The sequence below is a fragment of the Tasmannia lanceolata genome, unplaced genomic scaffold (assembly GCF_043159265.1).
Source record: "Tasmannia lanceolata isolate RefF3 unplaced genomic scaffold, GAP_Taslan_0.1 ptg000011l, whole genome shotgun sequence".
NCBI lineage: Eukaryota > Viridiplantae > Streptophyta > Magnoliopsida > Canellales > Winteraceae > Tasmannia > Tasmannia lanceolata.
The window spans coordinates 20,559,541-20,587,448 of NW_027518688.1; the positions used below are offsets into that span (position 1 = coordinate 20,559,541).

The 27,908-nt window shown below is 40.0% G+C and overlaps 4 protein-coding genes across 4 annotated transcripts; all 4 read right to left on the reverse strand.

Moving 5' to 3' along the window:
* Window positions 1-2,481: 2,481 nt before the first annotated feature.
* Window positions 2,482-10,896, reverse strand: LOC143886600 (L-ascorbate oxidase homolog). Its single transcript, XM_077390649.1, has 8 exons — window positions 10,576-10,896; window positions 10,165-10,274; window positions 7,752-8,022; window positions 6,703-6,805; window positions 4,829-5,174; window positions 3,601-3,966; window positions 3,406-3,484; window positions 2,482-3,039 (listed from the first exon to the last, which is right to left on the reverse strand). The coding sequence occupies exons 1-8, from the start codon at window positions 10,711-10,713 to the stop codon at window positions 2,827-2,829; spliced, it is 1,626 nt and encodes a 541-aa protein (XP_077246764.1). The 5' UTR covers window positions 10,714-10,896; the 3' UTR covers window positions 2,482-2,826.
* A 9,102-nt stretch (window positions 10,897-19,998) lies between these two features.
* Window positions 19,999-21,438, reverse strand: CAO (chloroplast signal recognition particle component (CAO)). Its single transcript, XM_077390179.1, has one exon. It carries the CDS (start codon window positions 21,320-21,322, stop codon window positions 20,114-20,116), a length of 1,209 nt encoding a protein of 402 aa, XP_077246294.1. The 5' UTR covers window positions 21,323-21,438; the 3' UTR covers window positions 19,999-20,113.
* Window positions 21,439-21,718: 280 nt separating this feature from the next.
* On the reverse strand, window positions 21,719-24,395 carry LOC143886234 (cation/H(+) antiporter 15-like). Its single transcript, XM_077390180.1, has 2 exons — window positions 24,050-24,395; window positions 21,719-22,296 (listed from the first exon to the last, which is right to left on the reverse strand). Exons 1-2 carry the CDS (start codon window positions 24,382-24,384, stop codon window positions 21,996-21,998), a joined length of 636 nt encoding a protein of 211 aa, XP_077246295.1. The 5' UTR covers window positions 24,385-24,395; the 3' UTR covers window positions 21,719-21,995.
* A 222-nt stretch (window positions 24,396-24,617) lies between these two features.
* Window positions 24,618-27,628, reverse strand: LOC143885995 (cation/H(+) antiporter 19-like). The gene is made up of 2 exons (XM_077390012.1): window positions 26,207-27,628; window positions 24,618-25,217 (listed from the first exon to the last, which is right to left on the reverse strand). Exons 1-2 carry the CDS (start codon window positions 27,140-27,142, stop codon window positions 24,618-24,620), a joined length of 1,536 nt encoding a protein of 511 aa, XP_077246127.1. The 5' UTR covers window positions 27,143-27,628.
* Window positions 27,629-27,908: the final 280 nt, after the last annotated feature.

Here is a 27,908-nt window from a genome sequence, read left to right on the forward strand (position 1 = left end):
TTTTCTTAAGAAACATATATACCAGGGTATCTTCTTCGAAAAATAATTAATGCAATAAAATATAATAAAATAAAATAATTCTAATTTTTTAATCTTCTATTAGATTCTACATTGAATGATTCTACTCGCACTTAGATGGATTGATTTTTGCTAGGGAGAGACAAGATTTCGTGGAGACACGAATTCCATAAGTTGATATAATCAAAGACATGGATCGTCGTATGCTGCGGCATCATCAATATGAGCCAAGAGGAAATCTTTGACCGATAAAACCTATATTTAGGTTATTCTTCATGAGGATAGCAATCCAGAGTTTTTTTTATCTTTAGGGGAGTGATAAATTGACCCCCAAATATCTTAGACATAGGGGGTCGATTTAAGATATTTTGGGGTCGATTTATCACTGCCCTATGTTTATTTTTGAGAGTTTTTATATAGTGACCGACTGTCAAGTACCTTGCTAGCGGTACCACCCTTGATATTTGATACACCACAAGGGACTTTACAGTCGGGCACCATAGTAACAGCTTATCCAAGGATTTCTATCCCCTTGGAGAGCAACCCTATTAAGGCCATGTTTGGCAAATGGAATGTTAGCTTACCAAGTGACAAACAGGGTGAGAATTGGTTTTCCATGGAAGGGACAGCGGGAAAGGGAGAGAATTGAGAGGGTAATGAGTGAGGACATGATGCGAAGTGGCTGAAAAATAAGGAAAACCAAAATTCTTTTTGAGTAGAGTATTTCTTTTCCCTATTTGTCATCCAATTCTCACCCTCTTCTCACTAATGCCCTCTCAAGTCTCTATCTCACCAAACCAATTCTCACGCCTCTCACACCATTTCATAAAACAATATTCCATGGAAAACATTTTCATGGCAGCCAAATGTAGACACCGCTGAAACCACATCTCAAGCATTAAAGATTATGATGGACTTTGGCTCATTTTTCCACATGAAATTGAAATCCATATGTTCAATCACTTCCAAAACTTGTACATTCACCCTCCACCACTCAATCACCTAAGCTATTCTTCTTCTTCAGCTGAAGACAATGTCTTTCTTCACATCCCCATTTGGAGAGAAGAAATATGGGATGCTGTTGCTAATGAAACAAATTTCACTTATCTTAGATCATTAACAACAAACCCTAGTAGTGTTTATATAGAGCACTTGAGTGATAAAAAAAAGGAAAGAGATAAAGATAAACATTATCTTAATCTAGAGATAAGCATTATCCTAATCTAATCTAAGTGGCTAATTTATTATAGTTGCCTAATCTATCCTAACACCTTACCTAAGAACTAATCCAACGATGAGATTTCAACCTCATCCAATGATGATATCTCATTTATACTAACATTCACATCCCTTTCATGTTAATTCACTCGAGGAAGACGAAGAAGTGAGAAACCATTAGAAGACTTTATTCCACACAAAAAAGGTTCATTTAAAATTTGGACTCCCATTGGTCTTGGAAAGTTAGCTAGCCTCATTGATCAACCTTTATACATGGACACTACTACAGCTGAAGCATCCAGACTAAGCTTTGCTCATGTTTGTGTGGAAGTTTCTGCTGATAGGCACTGATATCATTCACATTGAAATCCCTTCAGGCACCCAAACTCAAGTGGTAGAGTATGATTGGAAACCTAAAGCTTATTGCCTTTGATGGGATTTCTGCCATTCATCTGTTAGATGCCCCAAAATTGCTCCATCCCAAGAACCCCCCAAGCAGAAAACAAAACAGTGGATGAAGAAGTCGTCTCTACCGAAGCGTCTGATGCAAACCAACAAGAAGCAAACACCATGGAAAAACAGCAAATGAGTGAAGATACTCCAAAGGTATCTGATGAAGAGCCCTCAAACGAACAAAAGAAAAATGAGCCTCATCTATATCCTTATCTCTCTACTGCAAACCGTTTCAGCATCCTAAACTGCTTGGATTCAGACAAACATCATCCTGTTGAGGACTCAGAAGCAATCCAAGAAAATGATAATCAGGACTCAGATGGAAAGACAGATGATGAAGAGAGTGAAGATGACACATGATCAGAGGACTACTCCGAATACAAAAGATCCCAAAGAAACTCGAAAAAAGAATGTATCATGGGCAGATGAACATAATCAAGTCCACCTGATTCCAGTCAAATATGAGGATAGTGATGAAGAAAAGACATCATAACTTGAGGAATCAAGTGAATCATGGCATGTAGTTCACATGAAAATTTGGCCAAAATACTCACAAAGAGCCCAACATACCCCTTCAAAATTAGTTGATTATATAATTCACAAGTATTGAGCATTTTGATCCCTTAGACTTAGTGTATGTCACTCATAGGTGCTGAGCCTTGGGTCTCCCTCTCTCGCATGTTCCCAGTTAGGGTTGGTTTTGTGCTATTATTGTATCATCTTTCTTTCTATCAAATAAATTGGTAGGGTCCCCGCTACACCCCAGCTTACCCATAAAAAAAAAAGGCAAAGTAGAAAATAAGAAGTCTTCTATCTTTCCAACATATCATTTATTAAATACTTAAAAATGGTAACAATAAGGAAACAATAATAGTAGAAAAACAGGTCTTAATTTGGGTTGGGATTTTCCTTCTAAAAAAGAATGGTGACCTCGAGATGAGGATCATTTACCGGTAATTAATGATCTAATGTTCCAAACTTTGATAAGGTCTTTCTTCTTCTTCTCATTTTACTCTTTGGTGCTAAGATAGCACCCAAAATGAAATGGGGTGAGAGCACAAATTCCTACCTAGCTAGCAACATACACAGTACTTAAGTGGATTTTTCGCCTCTAATTAGACCCCGTCTAATAACAGATTAGAGAGGGCGTGTGTGACGGCCGGCAGCCTGGCCGCAGAGAAGGGCATTCCGCGGAATTGGGTACTCGTCTCGGATAGACTCCACAGGTGAATACACACGCATATAAAATTGTTGGCCAAGGTACTGGCGCGCCCAAAACTCCGACCTCAGGTTCCACATTCCGACATTATCGAGGGGCACGTATATTGCGGTCCACGAATTGGGATATACCTGCAAGAATGAAAATGAGTCTACAATTAAGAACATATGTACATTCCTTAATCATCTGAAATTCAATCAATAGTTTTAAGAGTAATTACTCATTTGCATAAATATTTTAAGCTGGGGTTTTTAAAGTTTGAAACGAGGCATCAAAAGTTCGGGATTTTTTCATTTGTTTGTTGGATATTGTAAATATGCATTGATCCATGAGAACCCACAAATTAAGTAGTCAAGATCATTGACTTGGTAAAATTTCTTGGGTCATATCTAATCGTTTGGATGGTCGAGATCAAATTCAATGGGCATGTACACTTTTTGAATGGCCGAGATCATTTTGCAGACGAAATAAAAGGATAATCAAACCAATTTACTTACTTGGATGGTGCAGCGTGCTATTCCATCTCTGAGATTATATTGGTCCCTACTAGCAGGGGTCCACAGTCCTCCATCCATCCTACAATTACATGCAAAATGAAGTGAGGAAAACATGTTTAAGAGCTTAAAAATCATTAATTAGCAAATAATTAAGATTAATTAAGCGAGGAAAATATGTTAGTAGAGAAGCTTTACCCAACAACAAAGAAGGAATAGCCATCAAAGTGCCAGCTTTGGATGATGCCTTCATGGTTCTCAAACACAATCTCAATAAAGGCTCTGAAATCGGCAGCCATGACGGAGGTGTCGACGTATTGCCCACCGCCTGTGGGATTGTCGGAGATGCTTCCGAGGCGGAAAACGCCTCCGATTTTGAAGAAATCGGCGAGTTTTAGGGGCGTGTCGCCTGGAACGAAGGAGACGCTATTGACGGCATACCGTTGCTTGCCATTGATGAGGCCGGCCGAGTTCGCGAGCTTGATGGTCCGGGTCGTGTTGATGAGACCATAATGGTATGAGCCTTGTGGGTTTGGTCTCGGCCCACTGGCTGTAAGGTTAGTCCTGACATTTAAAAATTGAAATTTTAGATTGATGAATGATGATGGATGCTGTTGGGGGTTTGCTTAAAACAAGTATATATTATTTGGATTTTCTCGGGTTCGATTGGGGTGAAAGACTCATATGGGCTATGTTGAAGTATAAATGATTAAATAACACCAAACACTAACAGCTTAAGCTTCTGGAGAAATTGGTTGTTTAACATGGTATGAGAGCCAGGGGTTCTTGGTAAAAAGCTCTTTTAACTCCTTGATATTAAAAGTCCATCTGTAAGGCCAACTTCCCAAAAAAAGAGGGACCAAGCGTGAGGGGGTTGTTGAAGTATAATAGGTTGTTTCAAACTGATTGTTGGACTCAAAATTACTTTCAAATTTGAGTCCAATAACCAGTTTGGCACTCACAATCGGTTGTCATAATCTTAAGTGGAGAGGCCTAAATGATTAAATAACACCAACTCTTTAGCAGCTTATACTTTTGGAGTCATTGGTTGTTTCACAGGCAAGGGATGGGTCAGGCCCACAACTAATAGCCCGATGGGTTTCAACACGTGATGTAGTGTTGAAGTATAATTGGTTGTTTCACATGGTATAAGAGCTAGCCTAACGGCAGGTCGTGGGTTCGAAACCACAACTCCTTGATATTGAAAGTCCGCGTGTAAGACCAACCCAAAAAAGAGAAGCCACGCGTGATGGGCAGTGTTGAAGTATAATTAATTAAATAACACCAGCTCTAACAGCTTAAGCTTTTGGAGTAATTGGTTGTTTCCCAGTCTAGGTATGGGTCAGGCCCACAACTAATAGCCCGATGGGTGGCCCATTAGGACCCTACATTTCTATAAAGCATATAAAATCAGCAGGGCGTTTACCTGATGGAACGGGCCTGGTTTAGCGACCAATCAATCTGAATGGTGGGACCACCAGGGGGTGGGCCTGAGACCGGCCCAGCAGAATTACTGTAGTGAAGAACGCCTGTGGTGGTGAGGATAGGGGTGGTGAAACGGGATGAGACGACGATGTAGTAGTCCTGACCGGGTTGGTCGGCTGTCACGAGAACTGAATAGGATTGGCCCACGTGGACGTCGAGGGAGGAGTAGCTGGTCTGAAGAGTGTGGGTCCCCTCCACTTCAACCAGCTTCAGTGTGTGGCCTTGGATCCGGAAGTTGAGGGAGTTTTGAAGGCCCACATTTGATATCCGAAACCTGTAAGTTTTTCCTAATCTCAAAAAAAGAAAACAATGTTATAATTTGTGGGCTTCAAATGGAAGTATGACAAGAAGAAAAATGCCTATTGTCAGCTTATGGGGCACTGTGAACCCAGTTTATAGTTGACAATCTCTTGGACTAAGGCCCTGTTCGTTTCAAATTGTGATAACCGATTGTAAGCTCCAAACTGATAACTGGGCTCAAAATTACGTTGGGTGCACGATCTCAAACGTATAGGGCCTAAAGAATCCTAGACCCTTGATTCAAGGGCCTCTTTCAAGGTTTAGCCAATAAGTTTTTTTATTTATTTTGCAGTCCTTGATCGAGGGCTGGGCCAATGGCCCCTACAAGATTATGTTGTGCATCTAAGCCTCATTCTGAATGGATAGGACTTCCATTCAGGATAGGACTTGACCCATAATGTCGTTTGGTAGGGGCCCACCAGGAAAGCCCATTAAATACCCCTGTTGGATCTCCTTTTAGGCACAGTTCACTAGGGTTCCCGGGAAAGCAAATCCCTAGAAAACAGCCTCTTTTTTCCTTGACAAGACAGAATTCTGGTGTTCACTTGCTTTCCAGGGAAAATAGAATTACACATGTGGAATTTATACAATAAGTTAAAAAATGACATGGAAAAGCCCATCCCCCCCCCCCCCCTCGTAGGGATTTCATTTCCGACCAAAAACACTCGGATTTCGTTTCCCGAGAAAAGTAGTGCAAAAAGAAAGGCAGTTTCCCTGGAAACCTTTTCCTGTGCAAGTGAACAGTCCAGAAAAACCTTTTCCTGCACAGATTCCCTGGATTTCTTTTCCTAATGCCACGTCAGATTCCTCTGTTCACTTGTTTTCCCGGGAAAGGAAAAGAAAAGGTTTCCCGGGAATCTGACGTGGCATTAGGAAAAGAAATTCAGGGAAACTGTGTAGGAAAAGGTTTCCCGTGCCTGTTCACGTGTGCAGGAAAAGGTTTCCCGAGAAACTGCTTGCTCACCTTTTTTCACTAATTTTCTCGGGAAAGCAAATCTGACCAAAAAATAATGGGATTTGGTTTCCCACACTTGTGAGAAAAGAGACATTTCCACATCATTTTTGGCAATTTACATGTCATTATTTGACATTTTCCACCTAGGCGTGTTACTTTCTTGGGAAAGCAAGTGAACACCAGAATTCTGTCTTGTCAAGGTCTTGTCAAGAAAAAAAGAGGCTGTTTTCCAGGGATTTGCTTTCCCGGGAAAACAAGTGGTAACAGCCCACCAAGCACCTGTAGCCAACAAAGCACCTGAAAGACTACAGGCTGTCAGTCTGGTGTGAAATGGGCTCCAGTTTAGATGGGCCAACAAACAAACAAACCATAGGCTTTGAACAAGGATTCAAATGAGCCACAATTTAAGAATTCTGGTAGGAACCGCCAATTGAACAGGTAGTGGGCCCAGATATGATAACATTGATTAAGACAATGGTTGTTAAATTCACATATATAGGGAAAGTTTGGTATAAATGATCATTGGAATAAAGGTATAAAACATAGGGATATAAAAGTACCTTGCTCTACTGTGAAGTATGCACCATTTGGACCCCGGCCGTTGATGAGGATGCCATCGGGAAAGCGAAGCCTTTTGCCACGGTCCAGAATAGATTTCAGGGTCTAAAACAACAAGGAATCAAAGTCAAATTTTCATTTACATATGGTTTTAATAGCAGATAAGAGGAGTGCCATTATCAAATATGGGCGTGAGGATATCATCTCCCTTAATAAATCAAATGATCCGGTAGGGGGGGCATACAAACATCCAACGGTTAAGATTGCATATGCAACTTACCACCGTACGTTCATGATCGGATGATATGAAGAGATTGATCAAAGGATCAAACCATGGTGAATAGATTAATAGGCCTACCCAAAAGAACAATTTGATCCAACGGTTAAGATTGCATTACACTAGATTTTGGTATTGCCTGCCATGATTGTACAACATCACCACATGACAAATGACCATGAGCTCACAAATTCCCTCTTTTTTTTTGGGAAGTGATATATTCGCCCCATTTTCTTCCTTTTCCACCTCCCTTTAGAGTATTTTGATTTTTGACCGCTCTGTTTACACTACGAGGGGGTAGCAAAGGAAGAAAAGGGGGAGAATATAGAGGCACTTCTCTTATATTTTTTTGTGTTCCAGAAAAAACTAGTCAACAGCTACCGTCAGTGTCGGTGGTCCGACAAATGCACATGATCACATCAAATCCCTACTTACTCTTTTTGGGTCCTATATCCGCACTGGCACATTTTGATTTTGGCAGCCTCTTTTTTCTGACTACGTTTGTGGTGGATAAGATAACCCACAATCCAAACTATTTCTCCACCTTACAAATACAACTCATTTAATAAAACAATGGAAGCTATATGTTCACCCCCTTTTCTTCACTGGGCCACCCTGATTAAGTGATTAAGGGGAGATTTGAATTGGGCCACGCACTAATTATGTCAACTAATCCAAAGTCAAAGTGTAATAGTTGATTAATTACACTAAGAGGGATTAGAACATAATGCAGGGGTAGTAGAAATAGGAATGAGTGGGGGAAGATAAGATTACCGTGTGATTAGCCTTGTACCAATCTCCGATGAGGACGGTGAAGTCTCCGGCGGGGTCCGGAAAAGGAACCGGAATCAGTGGTCGGCTGAGAATTCTGATTCCGCCGAACCCTCCGGCTGCCTTTTGAAATGCGAGAGGAGGGAAGTAGAAGAAGCTACCAATCTGATCCTTCACTTGAAGAATGTATGTGAAATTTTTCCCGGGAGGAATTGGACAATTTGTCCCGTAGACCCCGTCCTCCCACGAATTCCTCCTCTGTTGAATTCCATTCCTATTTTTCACATAAACCAAATTTATTTAGTTCTAATGACACATTATTGAAAAAATGATTTCCTATTCAAAGCCTTTGTAATTTTAAAACATGAAACACCTTTCTCTCCTGTCTAAGTAGAAATGGCCCCTCTTTTTGGTTTGCATACAGCCTACAATTTGGCTATCTTGTTCTTTGAAGTGGGGCCTGGCATCTCATTAGTGTGTAAAAGAAGTCACATCTATTCATTAATAAGTTCTTGTAGGAGCCGACACAATCGGTCGTTTTCTTCTACCATTCTCATCAATGCTTTCTATGTGGGGAGGAAACACACCAAAAAAAAAAAAAAAATAGGAAGAATTGCTTATTGAGTGTTACCGCCCTGATTGAGGCCCACCTAGGTATGGGACTGGGTAAGACCCAGCCTGGTATGGGACATGTTTAAAGGACCTTGCCTAATACGTTTCATTGCCTCTGGAGCTTTTGACGTATACGTAACGTAACTAACATTTGGTATTAGAGAAGCCACCACATCCCATGTTCGAGTTATGGAAGAGATGACCTGTGGAGAGGACATGATGAGATAAAAGGCCAGAGTTAAGTTGCCACAGAGTAGGGCAACTCAGAAGGGGCAACCTGTGAAGTGGGCCACTAAGGACAGTGGATGCGGAAGGGTTGTGGAATTACGATCACGAGTGGGGGCCCACCTAGGTGTAGGACCAGGTAGGACCTAGCCTGTTATGGACAGATTTAAAGGGCCTGGCCTGTGTTCCATTAGCTGAAGTGCTTTTGGCGTATTGGTAAGGTACCTAATGGTGACTAATTGAAATCTCACTTTCAAGTGATAAAAATTGCTGATTGTTTGAAACCAAATCAAAGTTTCTTCAGGAATTTCGTTTGAAACAAACAACAGAATCGGAAAAGGATGCTGATTCCAATGCCTGATTCCAGGATTCTATAAAATAAAAAAAATAAAAAACCAATGAAATGGGAGGGGGAGTTTGACATCCGAGCAAAATTAAAGAGGAAAAAATGCCAGAATCTATTTCCGGCACCATAAGATTCCGTTTGTCATTGGAATTTTTTTGAACTAAATTTCTTTATTTTAATTTTTTTTATACCATTTATAGGGTAATGGGAATATAGTAATGCGAGTAGGATGCCGATTCCAATGCATGATTCCAGCAATCTAAATGCTTAGGCTGCATTTGCATCGAGGAATCAGTGGAATCTATAAAATGTTCCGATTCTTCCTTAGATGAGAATAGAAAAAATTAAAATAAAAAATTTATTCAAAAAATTTCTAATAAAAATTCCACTCCAATATCCAACCGAAGCAGAATCAGAACACTATCCCTTGTGGCTGGAAACAGATTCCAGCATTTAATACCCTTCTCCTGTTAATTTTTTGAACCTAATTTTGAAAGTGGGCAGCATTGGAATCTGATTCCGGCAATCCAAACGTACCTTTCTAATAGCTAGTAAAATGACCTGTAGGCTGTAGCCTATTCCTTTCATTAAGAAAAGGACGGAAGCTAAACAACAGAGGAAGAGAACAAACACTATTTATTAGTATTTAATAAAAGCAACTCAATCATTCTCAAAAAAATCATACACTAAAATTGAAGAACGGCCCGCCTAAATATAGAGGGTGTATCTATCAAAAAGTGCGGGTACATAATAACTTTCCAAAAGTAAAGGACGGAAAATGATAGGAAGCTCCCGTGTTTCCCACTATATAGCTTCGCTGGCATTACCACTTTCACAAGCCTTCTGAAAAAAAAGAAGATGAAAAGAGTGGTGCGAATTATCCTACAGTGGGTGCGAATTTATCATAACCGTAAAAAAAGTCTCACACGACACTCGTCAAGCGATGTGGACCCAAAACCACGTTCCCATTTTGGCCGATCCATTGAAAGAAGACAGAAAAAAAAAACTTCTTTTTCGAAAAGTTGCGTGTACATAACAATATTCGACCCCTGTTAAAATGTTTAAATCTACCAAAGTAGGCTTTTGTACATAAAAATTCAGTTAAACACCCTTGTTTTTGGTAGAAAAACCCCTCGAACATTAGAGGTTTAAGTCACAGAGAGGGGTGTCCTTATTAAAACAAGGATCGAGTTAACGATTTTGCAATTAGAGATAAAAAAGAGAGAGACTGACCATGAGAGGAGGAAGGGCTCAGGCAAGCTATTGAATACGTTTATGATCAGATTATCATTAGTGACTGAATGGATATCAGGACCCGGGAATTGTCCATTGATTAGAATTCCCTACACAACATAAGAATCTGTTAGTCTCTACACAGAGAAAACCCCAAGAAAAAAAATACAAATGATGAGAAAAAACCCATAAAAAACTCCAAAACACACACAAAACCCAAGCCTACAAACCCCAAAAAAAAAAAAAAATACACCTGTTTTGAAGAACCCACAAACAAGAAAGACAAGGAAATGCAAAGAATTATTCAGAAGATAAGTTTGAAATTAAATCCATACTAGCATGTCCATTTAACAAGGTGTTGTCTTACATAATGTGAAGACATTTAACACTTTGATCTCTAATTCTTCTTACCTGTTGGCGGACCCCGAGAGGATAAATATCACCATAGGTAACGTTCCAAGTGAAGAACCTATAAGGGTCATCTCCATTAACTACAAAGATCAAAGAGAGGACATTCAATAATGCAAAGGCCACTAGATTTAGCGGCATTTTTAGAGGAAAAGAAGAGGAAAAAAAGAAGTTTTGGGAGTCTAATTTTTCTTCTTTCTTATGGGTTTCTTGTGGCAGAAAGAGGGTTTGCTTAAAAATGGAATTGGGATGAGATGAATGATGAGAATGTCGGTTTAAGTGCGGTACAGAGGAAGGTGAAGGAAAGTGGCCAAGGGATTTAAAAGAAGAAAAAAACAAAAGGGGATTTATATGTGCACTTCTTCTTTTTCAATAGTGACACTCTTCTATTCATTTACAGTCGTCGCATTTAAGAAACTGAGGGGTGGTGTTATCAAAATGAGGAGCCGCGGATATAATTGTCAGAGCTGTGATGGGCCATATGTGACCGTGCGATCACATGCCGGTTTTTGTAGGTTGGATGGGTTTTGACTAATAGAGAATAGACACGGAAATTGCATGTGGCTTATTTAACGTGTGGGGCCTATCTATTATGAGATAGAGATTGTGACATGCCGTGTGATAACGGGGTGTCTAATTTTGAAAAATGTTTTTCTTTTTTTCCCCCTATTTTTGGTAATCATCAAGGATTTGAATTTAAATTAAGTTAGAGATGATGGGAATGGTTGTACTAAGCATGGTTTCAAATTTTGGTTTCGGAATGCGTTTCGGTTTGAAATTTCGGGCAAAATCATCATGAAATCGAATAAAAGAATATTATATCTGTTTAATTTCAGTCGAAATAAACGATCGTTTCGGGTATGTGTGATTTCGGACCGAAATGGTCGAAATTTAAAACCATGGTACAAAGGTTTAATCAGATCCACATCTAATCGGATCCACTTATGTCTTGGTCAATATCCATTGGTCGAAATTTAAAACCATGGTACAAAGGTTTAATCAGATCCACATCTAATCAGATCCACTTATGTCTTGGTCAATATCCATTCGGATCCCTTTATGGGTCGGATCCTTTTGGAAGCAAGGTTTAAAATTTTGGTTTCGGTACAAGTTTTGGACCCTGAAATTTCAAAATTTCGATCGAAATCTGGTACAAAACCCGAAACTAATATTTTATTCAATATTAAATTTCGGTAATTTCAGTCGAAATTTGGGTGAAATATTAAATTAATATTAAAAAAAAGATTTTTTAGGTCAAATTTTGGAAAAACCGAAATTTCGGTCGAAATAAATTACCGTTTCGGTTTTTATCGATTTCGGTGTCGGTCTCCAACGAAATCCGAAATTTGGGGTCGAAATTTAAAACCTTGTTTGAAAGTGCTCTTCCAACCATACTTTGTTTTTTGTCGTTTTCAGTAGGTGTCTTAAATTAAAAAATATACATTCCTCGTGAATAGGCATAAATGAATGGGTATGTAATCAATTGAAGGTCACACTCTTGTCGTGAACAATTAAGGCTTAAGGTTAGGGGAAGAGAGAAGCTTCTCCATCATCACCTGGTTTTGCTAGGGACTTTCGCATAAAGGCATTTAAAGCTAGCTTTTGCTTAGGAGAGATGCCACGTTGGATGAATTAAATGAATAAGACAAAATCTGCTGAAAAGTGAACCCGTGTGTAGTTGCTCTCCCATGCAACAGCCAGCCGCGAAGTGCCATTCTGTGAAAGTCGCTAGCAACCCTATGAGTAATGTTAAAAACATAGCCCTCCTTAGTATACATATATGAAGGGTATTTTTGTACATTGATGTCATTCATTTGGATCTAGGACGCTCCAACGGATTTTGTGACTACTCGGTCGTGATAAATAATTATGGACATTAAGATATAGATCCAATGAATACGTTTTTGATCGAGTGATTATGCCCAAATCTTGTCCATGTTCACATCCCTGTGATTCATCGGCACTCCTAGTTGTACTGTTTATGAACCTAACTCGGATTTATTTTTTTGAAAAAAAAAACTACAAAAGTTATTATAAGTTCTCTTCAGGGCACCATAGTTCATTAGGGTTAAAAGGGAACTGATAGCGTCCATCGCAAAAGGGTTTTCACGGCTGGTCTGACATGCAACAGACGAGCCGTGAAAACCCCTTTGCGATGGACCTGAGCAAATCCCGGGTTAAAAACATGATGTGAACATAATATGGACCCTTTATCTTATGGGACCATAGTCACAAGGTTGTCGGTACGTAGCCAATTAGGGGTGCAACTCGGGTCGGATTGAGGCAACCCTACCCGAGCAGCCATTTACTCAACCCGAACCAGACCTGACTCGAGTTCCAACCCAACGAGGTTCAACCTGACCCGAGGAACCCTTTTTGCCAACCCGAACCCTACCCGAGATTTTAAGCTTAAAAAATAAAAAAAATTATTGAAAATGTCGGGTTGAACTCAAGTCGGGTGGCCCAAGCCCTCGACCCGAACCTAACCTGGGTTGAGAAAACTCAATCTGAACCCAAACCCGACCTGAACTCAACCCAACATGACTTTTTCCCGGGGTTGAATCCGACGGGTTCGGGTTGAGCCCGCCCAAGTTGCACGCCAATGAGAACAAGTCTAGAAAAATTGTAGTAATAAATTTTTAAGCCCCAAATAGGAAAATGTTTAATTGTGCAATCGGGATTTTTAATCTTGTAAAACAATAGGAATGCCCTGTGTGTGTGATTAGATGCATTGATCTGTCCAGCCAAATGTCGTTATGATTCATGAATACTTAGTCGTTTAACTTATGCATGATAGGACATCCGATGTCCATTTAGGGTGGGGCCAAGACATTGTGTGGTTCGACTAATTACATTATAGAAAACACTTTTAAAAATCGGTTAAGAAAGTGAAAATGACCGCTGATTTGGCCATTTTCAAAGTGTTTTTAGCGTGGGTTAGAATCCTACCTCTCTTCTTTGTTTTCTTGTGAACGTGAAACTAACTTTCTTCCTACTACTTTCCATTATCATTTATGCCATGAGTTTTAAGTAATACGTTAAGGGAAATGTTATCAGCACTACTGTATTTTGATGAGGGCACTCCTCACTTTATTAGAAGTACTGTATGGCCCGCACCATAGGATGATCCAAACCGTCCATTAGATGGGCCACAGCCTAAACAGGTTGTGCCCCAAAAATCATTTCCATAGGTTGAATCTAACACTACGATCTGAATGTTAGAGAGTTGATCATAGGCCTCTATAGATCGGAGGGTTAGGATCAACCTATAGAAATGATTTTGGAGGCATAACCTATTTAGGCTGTGGCCCATCTAATGGACGGTTTGGATCATCCTATGGTAAGGGCCATACCTTACTTTTAATAACTTTAGGCTGTTGCATGAGAGAACCGCCATATAGGATGATGAATTAAATTAATAACTTTAGCACATAAATTAATTTCCGAAAATCGCGTACGTGACTACCGCTGGACTTTGTAGCTACACCTACTCGTAATTTGGACGGGCTCATGTGGTTCTTGAAAATTCTTAGAAGACTTTCGGTTGTATATTCTCTCCTTTGCTAAAATCACGCCTTGGCTTCTGTTTCACAAATTCCTCCCTCCAATTTGCCTTTTTTCCATGCTAGATTGAAATTGAATGCACAATAAAATATATTGATCTCTTATATGTTCTTATTTTTATAGTTTCCTCACTTTTTAAAGGTTATTATTTTCAATTCTTAAATACCCACAATAAATACGCGTCTCTGATTATGTTCAATGCAAGGTATTATATTATGAGCATGCATTTGCTGCGCTCGAGCACATAAACAGGGTGGGGCCACATTTTGGGTGGGATCCAAAGCATTCATTTGATGGGCCCTTTCATGGGTAGAGTGTTCACCAAAAATCAGCTCCGTTGGATCAGCTATGGGTGTCCATTTGTGGGGTAAAAAATGAACAGATTTGTGGACAAACAGTATCTGTCCATTTTTTGCCCCACAAATGGACACCCATTGGTGATCCAATGGAGCTAGGCCCCCCATCCATGATGGGGCCTTCCAAATGAATGCTTAGGATCACCCCCCCAATGGCCCCACCCCCCTGTTTATGTGCTCGAGCGCAACAACCTTTTTCTCTTATATTATTCAGTATTCTATTGTGCATCCAATCAAGCCCTTAGTAGGTGATCTCTAAAGTCACTACAAGAAGCTTCTCTTTCATAATAAAATAAAAAAGTGCTCCTAGCAAAAGAGGAATCCGTTCAGATAAAAATACCACATCTTGTTACGCAACATGTGCACAAAAAGACATAGTGGGAGGTTGGGCATGTCGGGGTACAAATTTTTCTTTAACTATTAAACACCTTATAAATGTAAGTTTATTTATATGTATTGGTTATCTTTTTTTATAGGCAAGCTAGGGTTTGGCGGCCCCCACAATATGTACTAATCAAGAAAAATATTTGTTACATTCTTACATATTCTCTCCCCTAGAAGCATGGGAGGTGAAACAAAAATAGAGATATTCTTTCTTCCATGGGCATTCAATTTTTGAAGGAAAATCTACAGCTGAATTCGCTTTTCGCCATCGCAGAAGGCATTTTGGGAGCCCCCAAGTTGTTTAAAACATTATAAATGTAAACTTCCCTAACTATTTAATAGCTTATAAATTTAAATTTCATTATAATTATTAATTATCTTATACATACAAACTATTTATTTTAAAGAACTTTATCAAAAACCTTGGTTTTTATCCTTTATTGTGATTAAGCTTAGCTCCTATTCGAAAGAAAGAGGTGGATTTACAAAGAAAAATCGGTTATTATCCGAAATAGGGGTGTTTACTGCGTGATTTGGGCCCTGGAGGGATTTCCCCCGAACCACGTAGCGACCGCCTTAATTCGAATAATTAAAATGATGAAAAGAAGAAGAAGAGAAAATGGGTGGGTTTTGGTTCCCTCCGTTTGTCCTTTTTTTAATAGGCAAGCTGAGGTTTGGTGGACCCCACAATATGTATTAATTAAGAAAAATATGAGTTCAATTCTCACATATTCTCTCCCCTCAGTGTCGTGATTTACAATATATACCTAGAAGCATGGGTGGTGAAACAAAAATAGGGATATTCTCTCTTACATGGGCATTCAATTTTTGAAGGAAAATCTGCAGCTGAATTTGCTTTTCACCATCGCAGAATGCATTTGGGTGCCCCCAAGTTATTTAAAACATTATAAATGTAAACTTCCCTAACTATTAAATACCTTATAAATTTAAATTTCATTATAATTATTAATTATCTTATACATATAAATTATTCCTCTACAGATATTAAATACTTTATAGATGTAAATTTCTTTATAGCTATTAACTACCCTAAATTTTAAGCTTTGGCTTTATTTTTACCTAGTGGAAATAGTCATAAAGCATGGATTTTTTGCATGGATATTGTTCATGCATAACATAAGTCTTTCTTGTAATGTTAAAAAGAGCAAGTTCAATTAGTAAAGCCTGACCAAGATGAAACATTGGGAGGGAATCAAGTAATCTAAAATGCGGCTCCTACCATTACTATCGATCAAGGCTTGATCTCAAGCTATCTTCACATTCACCACAACATGGTATTACCTGCTTGTCGCCAAATGTGATCAATGATTTCCACAAAGAGCTAGTTTAGCTTCGATTGGACGAAGGTAAGATATTGGAGGAAACCAAACTATCGAAATCCCGAATCACCAAGTCTCACTAGTGATCCTTGAAGGAGCAAGTTTAACTGGGAAAGGTTGAAGGTGAGATATTGGAGGAAACCAAACTGCCAAAAAAATGCTAGTTTTAGTGCAACAACTAGTAGATAGTTTGGTCTCCTACAATTCTCACGTTCAGCCCACACCCATCGTGATTATAAATGTGCTATGTCCAATGAAGATGAGATTAGAATGTGTTAGCACTCTCCTAATTGCTAGTATTTAGTAAAGATAACCATATATGGAACCTCACCATTGCCATGGATTGATTGAAGAAAACCTTGGAAGGCCTACTATTTATAACTGTGTTGGGCGTTCAAATTTCAAGATGTCCATTGAATCACATGGACTGGATGACACTCCTTTCTCCAACCACCAGAATATTGAAACAGATTCTTACAAACAAGAAAATGCTGCTTGTTTTTATTGTTAGCTACCAATTTGTGGGCCAAAGATTCAAGTCTAATCAAAAGAGTTTTGGAACAAATTGGAACTCCTAAGTGGACCCAGCAGGAATAGAGGGTCCAGATGGCCTGTCCTTTATCCATGTGCCAGGTGCGAACCATTCACACTGTATTACGACCATTAATCATCCCTTCAGCACATTGCATGTAACTGTTGTGAGATTCTTCTAAAAGAAAAATCCTAAGAAGAAAGGCCACTTTTACACTCCTTCCTAAGACACTTACTGACCTTCAGTTATATGATCAGAATGGTTAATTCTAAGGGCAGCTATAAGTCTAGCCAAATTTCACTGTGAATGATCAGATGATCTAGACCCTTGATCCACCATGCCTCATTTTAGGATTCTTTCACGAAAAGTTACCTATTAGGCTTTCGCAGCCCTTTATCTTACAAATCGGATGTTTGTTCGGGATGGGACCAAGACCATCTAGGTAGCCACATGATGTTCTACAAGATCGATGCTGATGTTTTAGGCATATAATGAAGCCTCGGTCCTTATAAATCTAGATTTCTCCTTAGCTATTAATTATGTCCTCCCAAGGTCATTTAAAAACTGACAAACATATAGTTTCCTAAGCTATTAAATATCTTATAAGTAGTTTCCTTTTGTAGGAGAAATTATAGAATGGAGGGCGCCCTTGCAGAAAACTAGCTTCAAGGGTTGGTTGATTCCAGCAAAGTGCATTTATGGTGCAAAGAAAAAAGTGGATGGCGAAACGACTTTGACTCTGCTTACATCAACCAATGGGGGCACCCTTGAAACTGGTTTTTGCAGGGGCACCCTTCACTCTATAAAGATACATGTATAATCGGAAATGTTGAGTGGCCATGAATTTTTGGGAAATGATTTTGGCACTAGAAAGTAACTTATCGTTTTGTTTTTAAGTGGCTCTTGTCAGAGCTTTTTCGGAACTATACATAACCTTTTACAGCCCTTTAAACACTAAAATACAAGAAGCTTTCTCCACTTATCAAAATAGTGGAGTGCTAAAATCATTTCCCGAATTTAAAAAAAAAAAAAACAAATGTGTGGACCAAGGTTTCAAATTTCGGTATCGTAGTGCGTTTTGGTCCTTTCCGCCGAAATCCAACGAAATCTATTCTACGGCTATTTTTTCTCAGACTTTATTTCGATTGAAATTCTCGAAATAATTATCAAAAATTCAGATTTTTAGTGAAATCCCTAAAATTTTGGACGAAATTTTGAAATTTCAACCGAAATAAACGCTTGTTTTGGGTTTAGTCGGTTTCGATTTCGTTATGACCGAAACCCAAAATTTCGGATTTCGGTCGAAATTTAAAACATTGGTGTGGCATGGGACCCAAAAATTGAGTTCGATGTCTAACTCCTCTAAAAGATTTATACTTGTTGTAAAAAGATTTTTAGTTGATAAATCATATATTATATTCAAGATAAATAAAAGAAAATCACCATTAGTAGTGTGGTTGAATTACGACTTTTAATTCTAATCTAAGTCTATAAATATTCTCTCGCTCCTCGACGGGAGGAGAAGAGAGTTATTAAGAGATAAAGAAGGGGTTTCTAATCTAAGGAAAAAAGTGCCTAAGCATTTAGGGAGATCGTCTCAATCGTTAGCTCAGATCGACAGAATTCTCAGCATGAAGATCAAATCTCCATGACGAGAGGTAAGCTTCCGCCGATCACTCTGTAATTTAAAGTTAACAGGGCAAAATTTTGGCTCTACCAAAATGATCAAAATAGCTTTACATCATGGTCAAATATTCGACGTAAATTTGGGAGAACTCCGATAGCCGGATACAATAAATGTGGACTGGAGTGCTAACGCCAGGCCAATATGTCAGAGAAAGTCCTCGCCTAAGAAAGGTTGTCTAGCTGGACTTTCTTACGATACCGTATTGTCTAGGCAGAGCGAACCCGGTTGGGATTTGTCATGCATAACGGCCGGTGATAGGTATGGTAGACTAGATATGCCATTTGCATGTGCATAAGATGAGTGTACCGAAGATGCGAATGCTTAGATGGATGTGCAGCCACACAAGGTTAGATAGAATTAAAAATGAAGACATCCGTCAAAAGGTGGGAGTGGCATCAATTGAGGTGAAGTTGAGAGAGCGTCGCTTAAGATGGTTTGGGCATATCCAACATAGGCCTTTGGATGCTCCAGTGAGAAGAAGTGACACGTGCCAAATTGATGGAGTAAAAAGAGGTCGGGGCAGACCAAAAACAACTTCCGTAGAAACAACGAGGAAAGACTTGATGGCTAGAAACATAACAAAGAACATGACCTTAGATAGGAGAGAATGAAAGAAAATGATTCATGTAGATGGACCCAACTAGTGTCAGGATTAGACTTGGTCAATTTGAGCCGGGTAGATTCTTTCACCTTCTTCATGAATCATTAGCTGATCGACCGCAACTAGTTTGGGACAAAGGCTTAGTTGAGTTGAGTTGAGAATCATTTGTAAACGGGAAATGATAGATTCACCTCCTTTTTCTTCCCAGTTCACCCTCTTGTAGTGTAAAAAGAGTCATCATAAACACATGGGTGGTGGAGGAGGTTGGCCTGGGGAAGAAAAGGAGGCAAATATCACTTCCCTTTCTATAAATGTCCTCTACTCTTTCAAAGTTCTCACTAACAAGTTACATATTTTCATCCATGTACCTATTAACTACTTAATGTTCCTTTCTAACCAACTTTATTTTCAATTCTTCGGCTAGATCCAGGAGAAGAGGGTCGTCCAAAGACCCAGGCACCACCTTGAACCATCTCAGAAATGGACTAATGTGAATCTTTGGAAGTGACTCGGAGTCGCTCCAAAACAAAAAAAAAATGCAGAAAACCGAGAAATAGACTTTGCGGGTAAGGGTTGCAGAATGCATATTTTTGTATTTTTTGGATTTTCTCATTCATAACACCTAGAAAAGCAGGGGAAGCCTTTTTAAGAAATTTAGAAAGGTTGTTTCACCTCTCTGGCCCCTTCACTGAGAAATCAGTCTCACACACTTTTGTGAGACCGACGAGAATAAGAAACATGCTTTTTAGTGAGATTAAACTTAGCCCTCACAAAAGAGTGGAAGGCTGATTTCTAGGTCGTCGATCTGACGGTTTGGATCGCCCGATTGACAATTTATCTTCACACCTAAATTCAGCCCCACCTGTCTCCTTTTCTATTCAAGTAATATAAGCAACAATATCCATAATCAGATGATCATATGGCCTATCTGTTAAATTAGTAACCTTCAAATAGATAGTTAGTATAAAAACTAATGAATGATTTAGATTTAATTGAACCTTAGTAACAATGTACTATGAAAAGCCTTCATCATACATCAGAAAGACCAATTACACAACCACAACAAAAGCAAAAAGCTCAAGACTCCCCAATGGTTTCTTTAAACTCAGCCTGAGGTTGTTGAGTCTCCAATGCCCTCATCCCCTCCATTCCCTCCCCTCCTTCCTTCCTCAAAAACTCACCTATCAGCTCTGAATCCACATTCTCCTCTGGCTCCCATGTTGCCTCCTCAATATCCACCCACTTTACCAAAAACTCCCTCTTTCCTTCACCATCTTCACCCCCTTCTCTCATTGCCACCACCTCTTCGGCAACTCCATACTCCAACCCCGCCTCGAAATCCCTCACCAAATCCTCCCCAATCCACCCTTCTCTCACCCACTCATTCCCCCCTCCATCTTTCCATCTCACCAAATACTCCACTTTCTCCCCCTTCCCTCTTTTCTCCAACACCTCCTCAACCTCCGCATATTCAAAAACAGCCTCCTCCAACGCCTTCACTACGCCTTCCAAACCCAACCTCCTCGCAAATTGCACTGGATTACCTGTCGGCGTCGCAGCCAGAATCTCTCTCGCCAGGTGTGACGCCGTTCGGCCCCTATTATCAGCTGCTTCTGGATCTGCCCCTAGCTCCAGAAGCAGCCTAACAACCCCAAGCCTAACATAGCCTGCAGCCATGTGGAGGGCAGTTAGCCCTCCACTATCTCGATGATTTAGGTCAGCGCCTGCGTTTGCCAGCAGGCGGACGCAGGCTTCTGATCCTAAACCAGAGACGAAGAGGAGCGTGGTGCGCCCCTCTTCGTCCACAGCATTGACGTCGCGAGCGCCTGCCGCCTCGTCAAGAAGGCGGGAGAGCACAGCTTCGTCAGCTTTCTTGGCGGCGGTCCACCAAGGTGTCTCATACTCCGCCAAGACATCTCTGGCTATGTTAGGGGATGGGATCCATGACGGGGTGTGCCCGTCTTTCCATTCGATCAGGTACTCCATCTCCACTCTACCAGGCTCACGCTCCACCGCCCGGCTTCCAATTATCTTGTTCACCTCACCATATGCTCCTTCTTCATCATTTTGAGCTTCAAACTCAGGCTCTTTACTTTGGAGTTTTTGGTCTGATTGTGGGATTTCTATTTGCTGATCTTGGAAGGCTGAGGTTTTGAGTGTAGATGGAGAATTGGGGGATGGAAAAGGAAGGAAAGAGAATGAGATTGGTGTGGTGCGGGATGAAATTGTGGGCTTTGGAGATAGCTTGAGACGGGAGAGAGATGGGTTTCCAAGCAGAGTGTCCATGGTGTGTGTGTGTGTTTTCGATTCCAAAGAGATGTTAGAAATGGGAGAAAATCTGTTTGAGCCTTCGAAAAACAGAGATTGGGATAAGGAATCACATCCTCTTCTTTTTCTTTTGGTTTTTTCTGGGTGTGGTGTACTTTGTCTTTTGTTGAGGGGAGATTTTGGTAATTAGGGAAAAAGGGTTGCTTGAGCCAATGAGCCAAGTTATTTGGTGGGCCAATGAGCCAAGTTATAGGGAAGTTTCAAGGGGATCAAATGATCCTAACCTTTCCTTAAAACGGTTTTTGGGCTGCACATCCATGCAAGGCCATCCACCATATAAATTCTCTCAAACCACATTCCAAACAATCTTATATTGAAATCAACAAATGCAAACCCAATGCATATGATCAAAATTGACAAGTGGCGAAGCGCAAACCATTGATGAAAGTTGAGCCCACATTTGTTACATTGTATCAACCACAAAAAGTGGCAAATAGGGAGAATTTGAGTGGTACAACGGCTACCTTTTCTTGCAAGCAAAGAGAAACATCAAACATATACATTCAAAGCTTGGACAAGAAAAAGATGAGAACAAGACCCATCTTTCATTTCTCCATTCTTGCAATGGCAAAGGTGGAACATAGGCAAAACCCCACCATTAAAATCTCACCAGACCACAACAATACATACTTTATGAAGGCACTGCAAATTCATCCTCAATCTGTCCATTGCTTGATTCTCTGTGTTGTTTTAGAACCAAAACTGAGCCAGTGGCCGAGAAATCCGAAGAGGCCAATAGATCCCCAATGGGCCCCAGCTCAGGGTGCTCCTCCCAATCACTCATCCCTGTAGTCAGTGGCGAGAGCCCTTGGGCGCCCTTTCCTATGATAAAGAATGAATACAAGCTCTCCATTGCGCTCAAAGCTGTAACGGTTTCGGGGCCATTATCGACGAATCTCTCTACATAGGTGACTAACCCCGTCACGACGTACCTGATCATGAAGGCGGGGTGAAAATTTGGATCAAAGCAGCATAGTTCTTATGAATGGCTAGCAAAACATGATTAGGCAAAATAGGAGACCGAAAAATTCGACTTTAGTACGTCATTAGTTGGAAAAAAAGTTTAAAATGGTCAAATGCACTGAAACAAAACACACACACACACATTTAATACGTCTAAAATTTTGTCATTTACAAAATAGGGTTTTGCTAACGAGTGCCCTAAGGTGCATTGAAAATGATATTTACACAAGTTTTGATTAAAATGATATTTTACAAAACCCTAACTATGCTTAGGACAATTCGAAAGAGATGCTCTAATACCAGGATTAAAATAATAACTTGTGAATATGTGATCATTATTACATAATTCTGATACCCGGGAAATATTTTGTAAGACTTCGGAAAAAACACTTGTGTCATTCTATGTACTTGTATTTACTTATGATTCTGTATGAGACACAACAAAAAAACATGGAAGGATTGTTAAGTTTAGTCGTTTGCTAGATTAAAATGCGAGTTTTTCGTTATGATTTCTTTTTTCAGATTCAAAAAAAATATTTTTCAATAATCTTGAGTTTCTCATAAGATTTTCAAATAATGTATGAGAAAGTGACTAGTTATTAGTGTCTAGTTATGAGAATTTGCATTTAATTAAAATTATTTTTAGTATCCCAATATTTAATTATCTTGTGATAGGGATAGTAAGGATCTTGGCTATTTGCTTTTGAGGGAAGCTCTGATTGGATTCAGCCCAATGGCATCCTCCTAAGTCTGATCAGTTGGGATCATACTACTGAACTCGACCTTATATCAAGTCCCAATTGTCCCGGACGAGTTGACTCGACTCAATTCACTTTCTGAATTGAGTGCAGCTGGTCTGACCTGAACTTGTCTAAACCTAATACATTTGAATTACCAACCCCAATGTATTAAGAATGCCAGGGTATTCAAAGGACTAATGAAGTCTCATCACTTTATATACATTAAAGTGTTAGCGTTAACAATCTCCTCCGTTAAGAAGGTCTTGCCTAGCTTCCACTTCGTATCATCGTATGATTTGAGGCAGGGCTGGTCAGAGACTAATCAGAGGTTGTCTGTGTAAAAGTACTAATCAGAGTTATTGTGTCTAAGTATCGAATTAGACACAATAACTTAAAAAAAAACATAAACGTACATAGGAAACCAATTTTTTGGTAGATGATATCCCCACTCTCTTGTTTTAACAATGTACTCATTTTATGTGGTATTAAAAAAATGTATTCATTTTATGCTTCACCCTTTAGTTGGTAAATTGCTAAATTCCCCCACCCCAAACTAAAAGTTCAATATTTAATAAAATTTAAAAGCGAAGAAGAGTGACATTATCAAAACGAGTGCAGATATCATTTCTCGCATTATTTTCCAAAACATTATGAGACCGCCTAACCTTAAAATTAGGCACTTCCACCCATGTCAGTTTATGAGTCAAGAGAAAAGCATCTTACAATCTTGCTAGAACCGACATGGTTGGAAGTGCCTAATTTAGAGGTGGCAACATCAGTCCTCTTAACATTTTATTTAGGGAAATGATATCTGCGCCAAGTGTTTCGATAAACATGCGCTCCACTTGTTTGTCGTGTTTAAAGAGCTTTTTGAGAACCATAATATACCCTTTAAATGCTACACGACAAACAAGTGGAGCGCATGTTTATCGAAACACTTGGCGCAGATATCATTTCCCTTTATTTAATGCTATACACTAACCTGTTGTAGAAATGGGATAGGAAGGCTTCATCAGCATCTTTCTCATCCTCATGTGAACGGATGACCATCATAACCTGATCGTCTCTGTATGAATCCATCGTGACTCCAGCGTCATAGTCGTCCTTAGTCTTAGGGAGGAACCTAATGAGACTCAAGCTCACACCTGGGTGATCCACGATCCGACCACCATAGGCCAATGCCTCCCGATCATCGGGCCCACCGAAGAAGAGCACCGCCATGTGGTACATACTCTGTGGGGCCGACACTTGTGCAGCCCCACCCAACCCGCGGTCCACAAGGATGCCAACAGTGCACGTGGCCCACTTCTGTACCATGACATTGGTGGTTCGGTGCCTGTTGAAGTATAACTGATTAAATAACACCAATCTAATGGATTTAGCTTTTGGAGTAATTGGTTGTTTCAAATGGTATCAGAGCTAATGCATCGCGCGGGTTCAAAACCTAACAACTCATTAATATTAAAAATCCATGTGTACGACCAACCCAATAAAGAGGAGCAACACGTGAAGGGGAGTGTTGAAGTATGAATGATTAAATAACACCAACTCTAACAGCTTAAGCTTTTGGAGTAATTGGTTGTTTCACAACACCCTTCTTTGTCGAGCTCCATGCGACCATCCACACATTGTCTGTTATGGAACGGTAGGATTATGATCGATGCTCTAATTTCCTCAGCTGCATTGCACACATCCTCATACATGTTCTCGAACGTGGAGAGCGCCTTCATTTGCCGGACCGATACTCCGCTCTCATCGGTATAAGTGTCCACGGTGTCATAGATGAGCTTAGAATCTTCGTTCCCATATTTATACTCATCTTCGAAGTCCTCGTCTCTTTGGTGGTACAAAATGTCCGCGGCCAAGCCATCAGTGAGCTCAATTAGTTGCAATAGGTAGGCAGTTGCAGGGCTCCTATTGGTCCCCCTCGAGGCATCGATGAGCTTCATCATTGTCGGCACATGGGCCGATCGGTGCACACATGCCAGAGTCCGGAGCTCGCTCTCTTGTGGTTGCCACTCTACGCCGATGTGATAGTAGGCCAATCGTTTCCGTTCTTTTTTTACGATTAAGGTTATGATCGGGCCGGTAATTATGGTGTTAAGCATGGCGGCCATGATCAACATGTTATAAGCAGTATCTGTGATCAGCTGCAACATTCACACATTCATGGGAATATATACATAAATGAGGAAAATGATATCAGCACAACTATGTTTTGATATTTTCACTAACTCATCTTGTTTTTTAGTGTTAAAGAGCTGTCAAGTCGTTATTACAGTTCCCAAAAAGCTCTCCAGGGCCAATTAAAAAAGTAAAGACAAGGCAGATTTGTGCAATTATTAATAAAACATGATTGTGTGGTGCTGATATCATTTCCAGGATATAAATTATAGGCAATGCAGGAAAATGATATCTACACTACCTTGTTTTGACAATGGCACTTCTCATTAGAGAAGTGTAAAATAAAAGAGAGAAGTGACATTGTTAAATCAATAAGTGTAATTTTGGTGATTGTATTAACATGCTTCCTAATTGGACTATGCATACCTCACCCTATTGGTTCAGTGCACAAAAAATGTTATCGTGGGTGGTCTTGTCCACTTGATCAAGTCTGTATTAAAAAAAGGTCAGTTGTCAAAGGTTTTTACACCTCCCAAAAACCTCCGAGAAGCCAATTAAAACGAAAAGACAATGTGAGTTAGTGCAATTATCAAAACATGGTAGTGCCAATATCACTAGCCAAAAAATACAATTTAACAGCAAAATTACATGGATTTTATGCCTGGCCCCGTGTAATGGGGTACCTGCCACCCTTGATATTTATCCAATGACAGCCTCTGAAAAAGGAAAGTGGGCCCACATGAATGGATGATCTAAACCGTTCAATTTTTTTAGTCAAGGTACTATATAGATTGGTTGTGCCCCAAAAATTGGAGCACAAGATGACCCTAACACACCCTTTTAATGTGTGGAGAAGTTCTCGACAAATACAAGAATTAAGATTCAATGTGGGCCGCATTTGGGATCTTGATCGAACAATTAAGAACACCCAATCATAATCATTTTTTAGGATTAAGCCATCAAAGCTTTAGATCATGACCCTTCAATTTGTTGATTCCCATGTGAGAACACATACCTTTTGCTTCTTAGCTACTGAGATGACGATAATATCAATATGACCTTTCACGTTGAGCATGAAGCCAAGCGCCAACCCCTCATAGACTGGCATCTTCAAATAACGAGTAACCAGAAGAGTCCCACCCACCTTCCCAATAGTACTCAACACAACAATGTTGATAATGGGAATCGATTGGGAAGCCCGATTGAGAGTAGTAAGATCCGCATGAAAGCCCGTGAAACAAAAGTAGACCGGCAATATATAATGGTGCACCGGGTACACAAGTTGCTGCAAAAGGGTCCGAGCTGCTCTCCCTTCTCTAGGAAAGGTCACACCCATCACAAAACAAGTCATCATCCCACTATACCCCAACATATCTGTCAGTATAGCAACAAACCCAACAAAAGTCAATAGCCAAAGTACCTCAGAATGTTTCAGCCCTTTCCTATCTTTGTACCTCCTATTCATCCATCTCACCACAGGCCGGATCATATAGCCCGATGCCACGATCAATCCGATCGCGGACACGTCCATCAAGATCTTAACGGCCCAATTGCGATTTTCTTTCAAGATACGACCCATGGAGGCCACACCCAACAAACAAACCATGTCGTTCACCAAAGCCGCAGAGATTACCAACCGTCCGATCCCCGATGTGGCCAATTTAAATTCGGCGGCCATATGGACTAGTAGAGGAGAGGCAGTATTGGCATAGATCATTATAAGGAAAATTACAAACATAGAACGACTCCCCGGTGAATTGGTCTCGGAATATATGAGGTTTGATGAGATTAGAGCTAGGAGAGCACAGGACAAGCCCCCGCCCAAAGTGACCAAAACCGTGCTTCGTCGGCTTCGCCATAGATAGGGAATGTCAAGCTCTAGGCCGACGAGGAACATGAAGAACATACGTGCTGCCATTGCAAAACCATCGAATTCATTATTTTCGGTCATGGCCTCGGAATTATTTAATGGAACCCCATATTGTTTACTCACAAGATGGATAAAAAGTGCCTTCAGTGTCCCCAACACTATCCCTGACTGTGTAATCACGAAAATCACACGCCATTATCTTCCCAATTAGTACAAATTTTAAATATCATCCAAACCATTCATCTGCTAGATCCTACAGAGGATGTGTGTGGATATATTGTGAAACAACGAATTACTCCAGAAGTTAGAGTTGGTGTTATTTAATCATTTATACTTCTCACATGTGGCCCCTCTTTTTTTGGGTTGGCCGTACACGTGGCACATGTAACTCCTCTTTTGAGTTGGACATGCATGTAGATTTTTAATATCAAGGAGTTTGTTGGATTTGGACCCCAGAACCTGCCGTGAGGCAATAGCTCTAATACCATTTGAAACAACAATCTACTCCAAAAGCTTGAGCTGTTAGGAGTTGGTGTTGTTTAATCATTTATCTACTTGTGTGAGGAGGTTTTGAACATTATTAAATATTGAGAAACAAGTTTGTTGTGATAAAATGCAAGGTCGGCATCCATTGTTTGCCTTCTCCTGAAAAATGAAGTCATTTCTATGAATAACAAAACTGGGTGGAGAAACAGTTCTTTTAAATGAAAAATCAAGCAAACATGGATGGAAATCCTGACTTTATCAAAAAGCTATCCTAATTTTCACATCTCTTTGTTGTTTGTTTGTGGGTTTGTATAGAATGCAAAATTTATTGCATTAATATCCAAAAGGATTAGGGAAAAAA

Excerpts from the sequence above, each read along its gene's own strand:
- LOC143886600 (XM_077390649.1), bottom strand. The coding sequence starts at position 10,713 with ATGCCGCTAAATCTAGTGGCCTTTGCATTATTGAATGTCCTCTCTTTG. Across the intron at positions 5,175-6,702 it reads ATACTTCACAGTAGAGCAAG|GAAAAACTTACAGGTTTCGG; the intron begins GTACTTTTATAT and ends TTTTGAGATTAG. Across the intron at positions 3,967-4,828 it reads AACCAGGCCCGTTCCATCAG|GACTAACCTTACAGCCAGTG; the intron begins GTAAACGCCCTG and ends TTTAAATGTCAG.
- LOC143885995 (XM_077390012.1), bottom strand. The coding sequence starts at position 27,142 with ATGACCGAAAATAATGAATTCGATGGTTTTGCAATGGCAGCACGTATG. Across the intron at positions 25,218-26,206 it reads CAGTAGCTAAGAAGCAAAAG|CTGATCACAGATACTGCTTA; the intron begins GTATGTGTTCTC and ends TGAATGTTGCAG.
- CAO (XM_077390179.1), bottom strand. The coding sequence starts at position 21,322 with ATGGACACTCTGCTTGGAAACCCATCTCTCTCCCGTCTCAAGCTATCT.
- LOC143886234 (XM_077390180.1), bottom strand. The coding sequence starts at position 24,384 with ATGGTACAGAAGTGGGCCACGTGCACTGTTGGCATCCTTGTGGACCGC. Across the intron at positions 22,297-24,049 it reads CTATCCCATTTCTACAACAG|GTACGTCGTGACGGGGTTAG; the intron begins GTTAGTGTATAG and ends CTTCATGATCAG.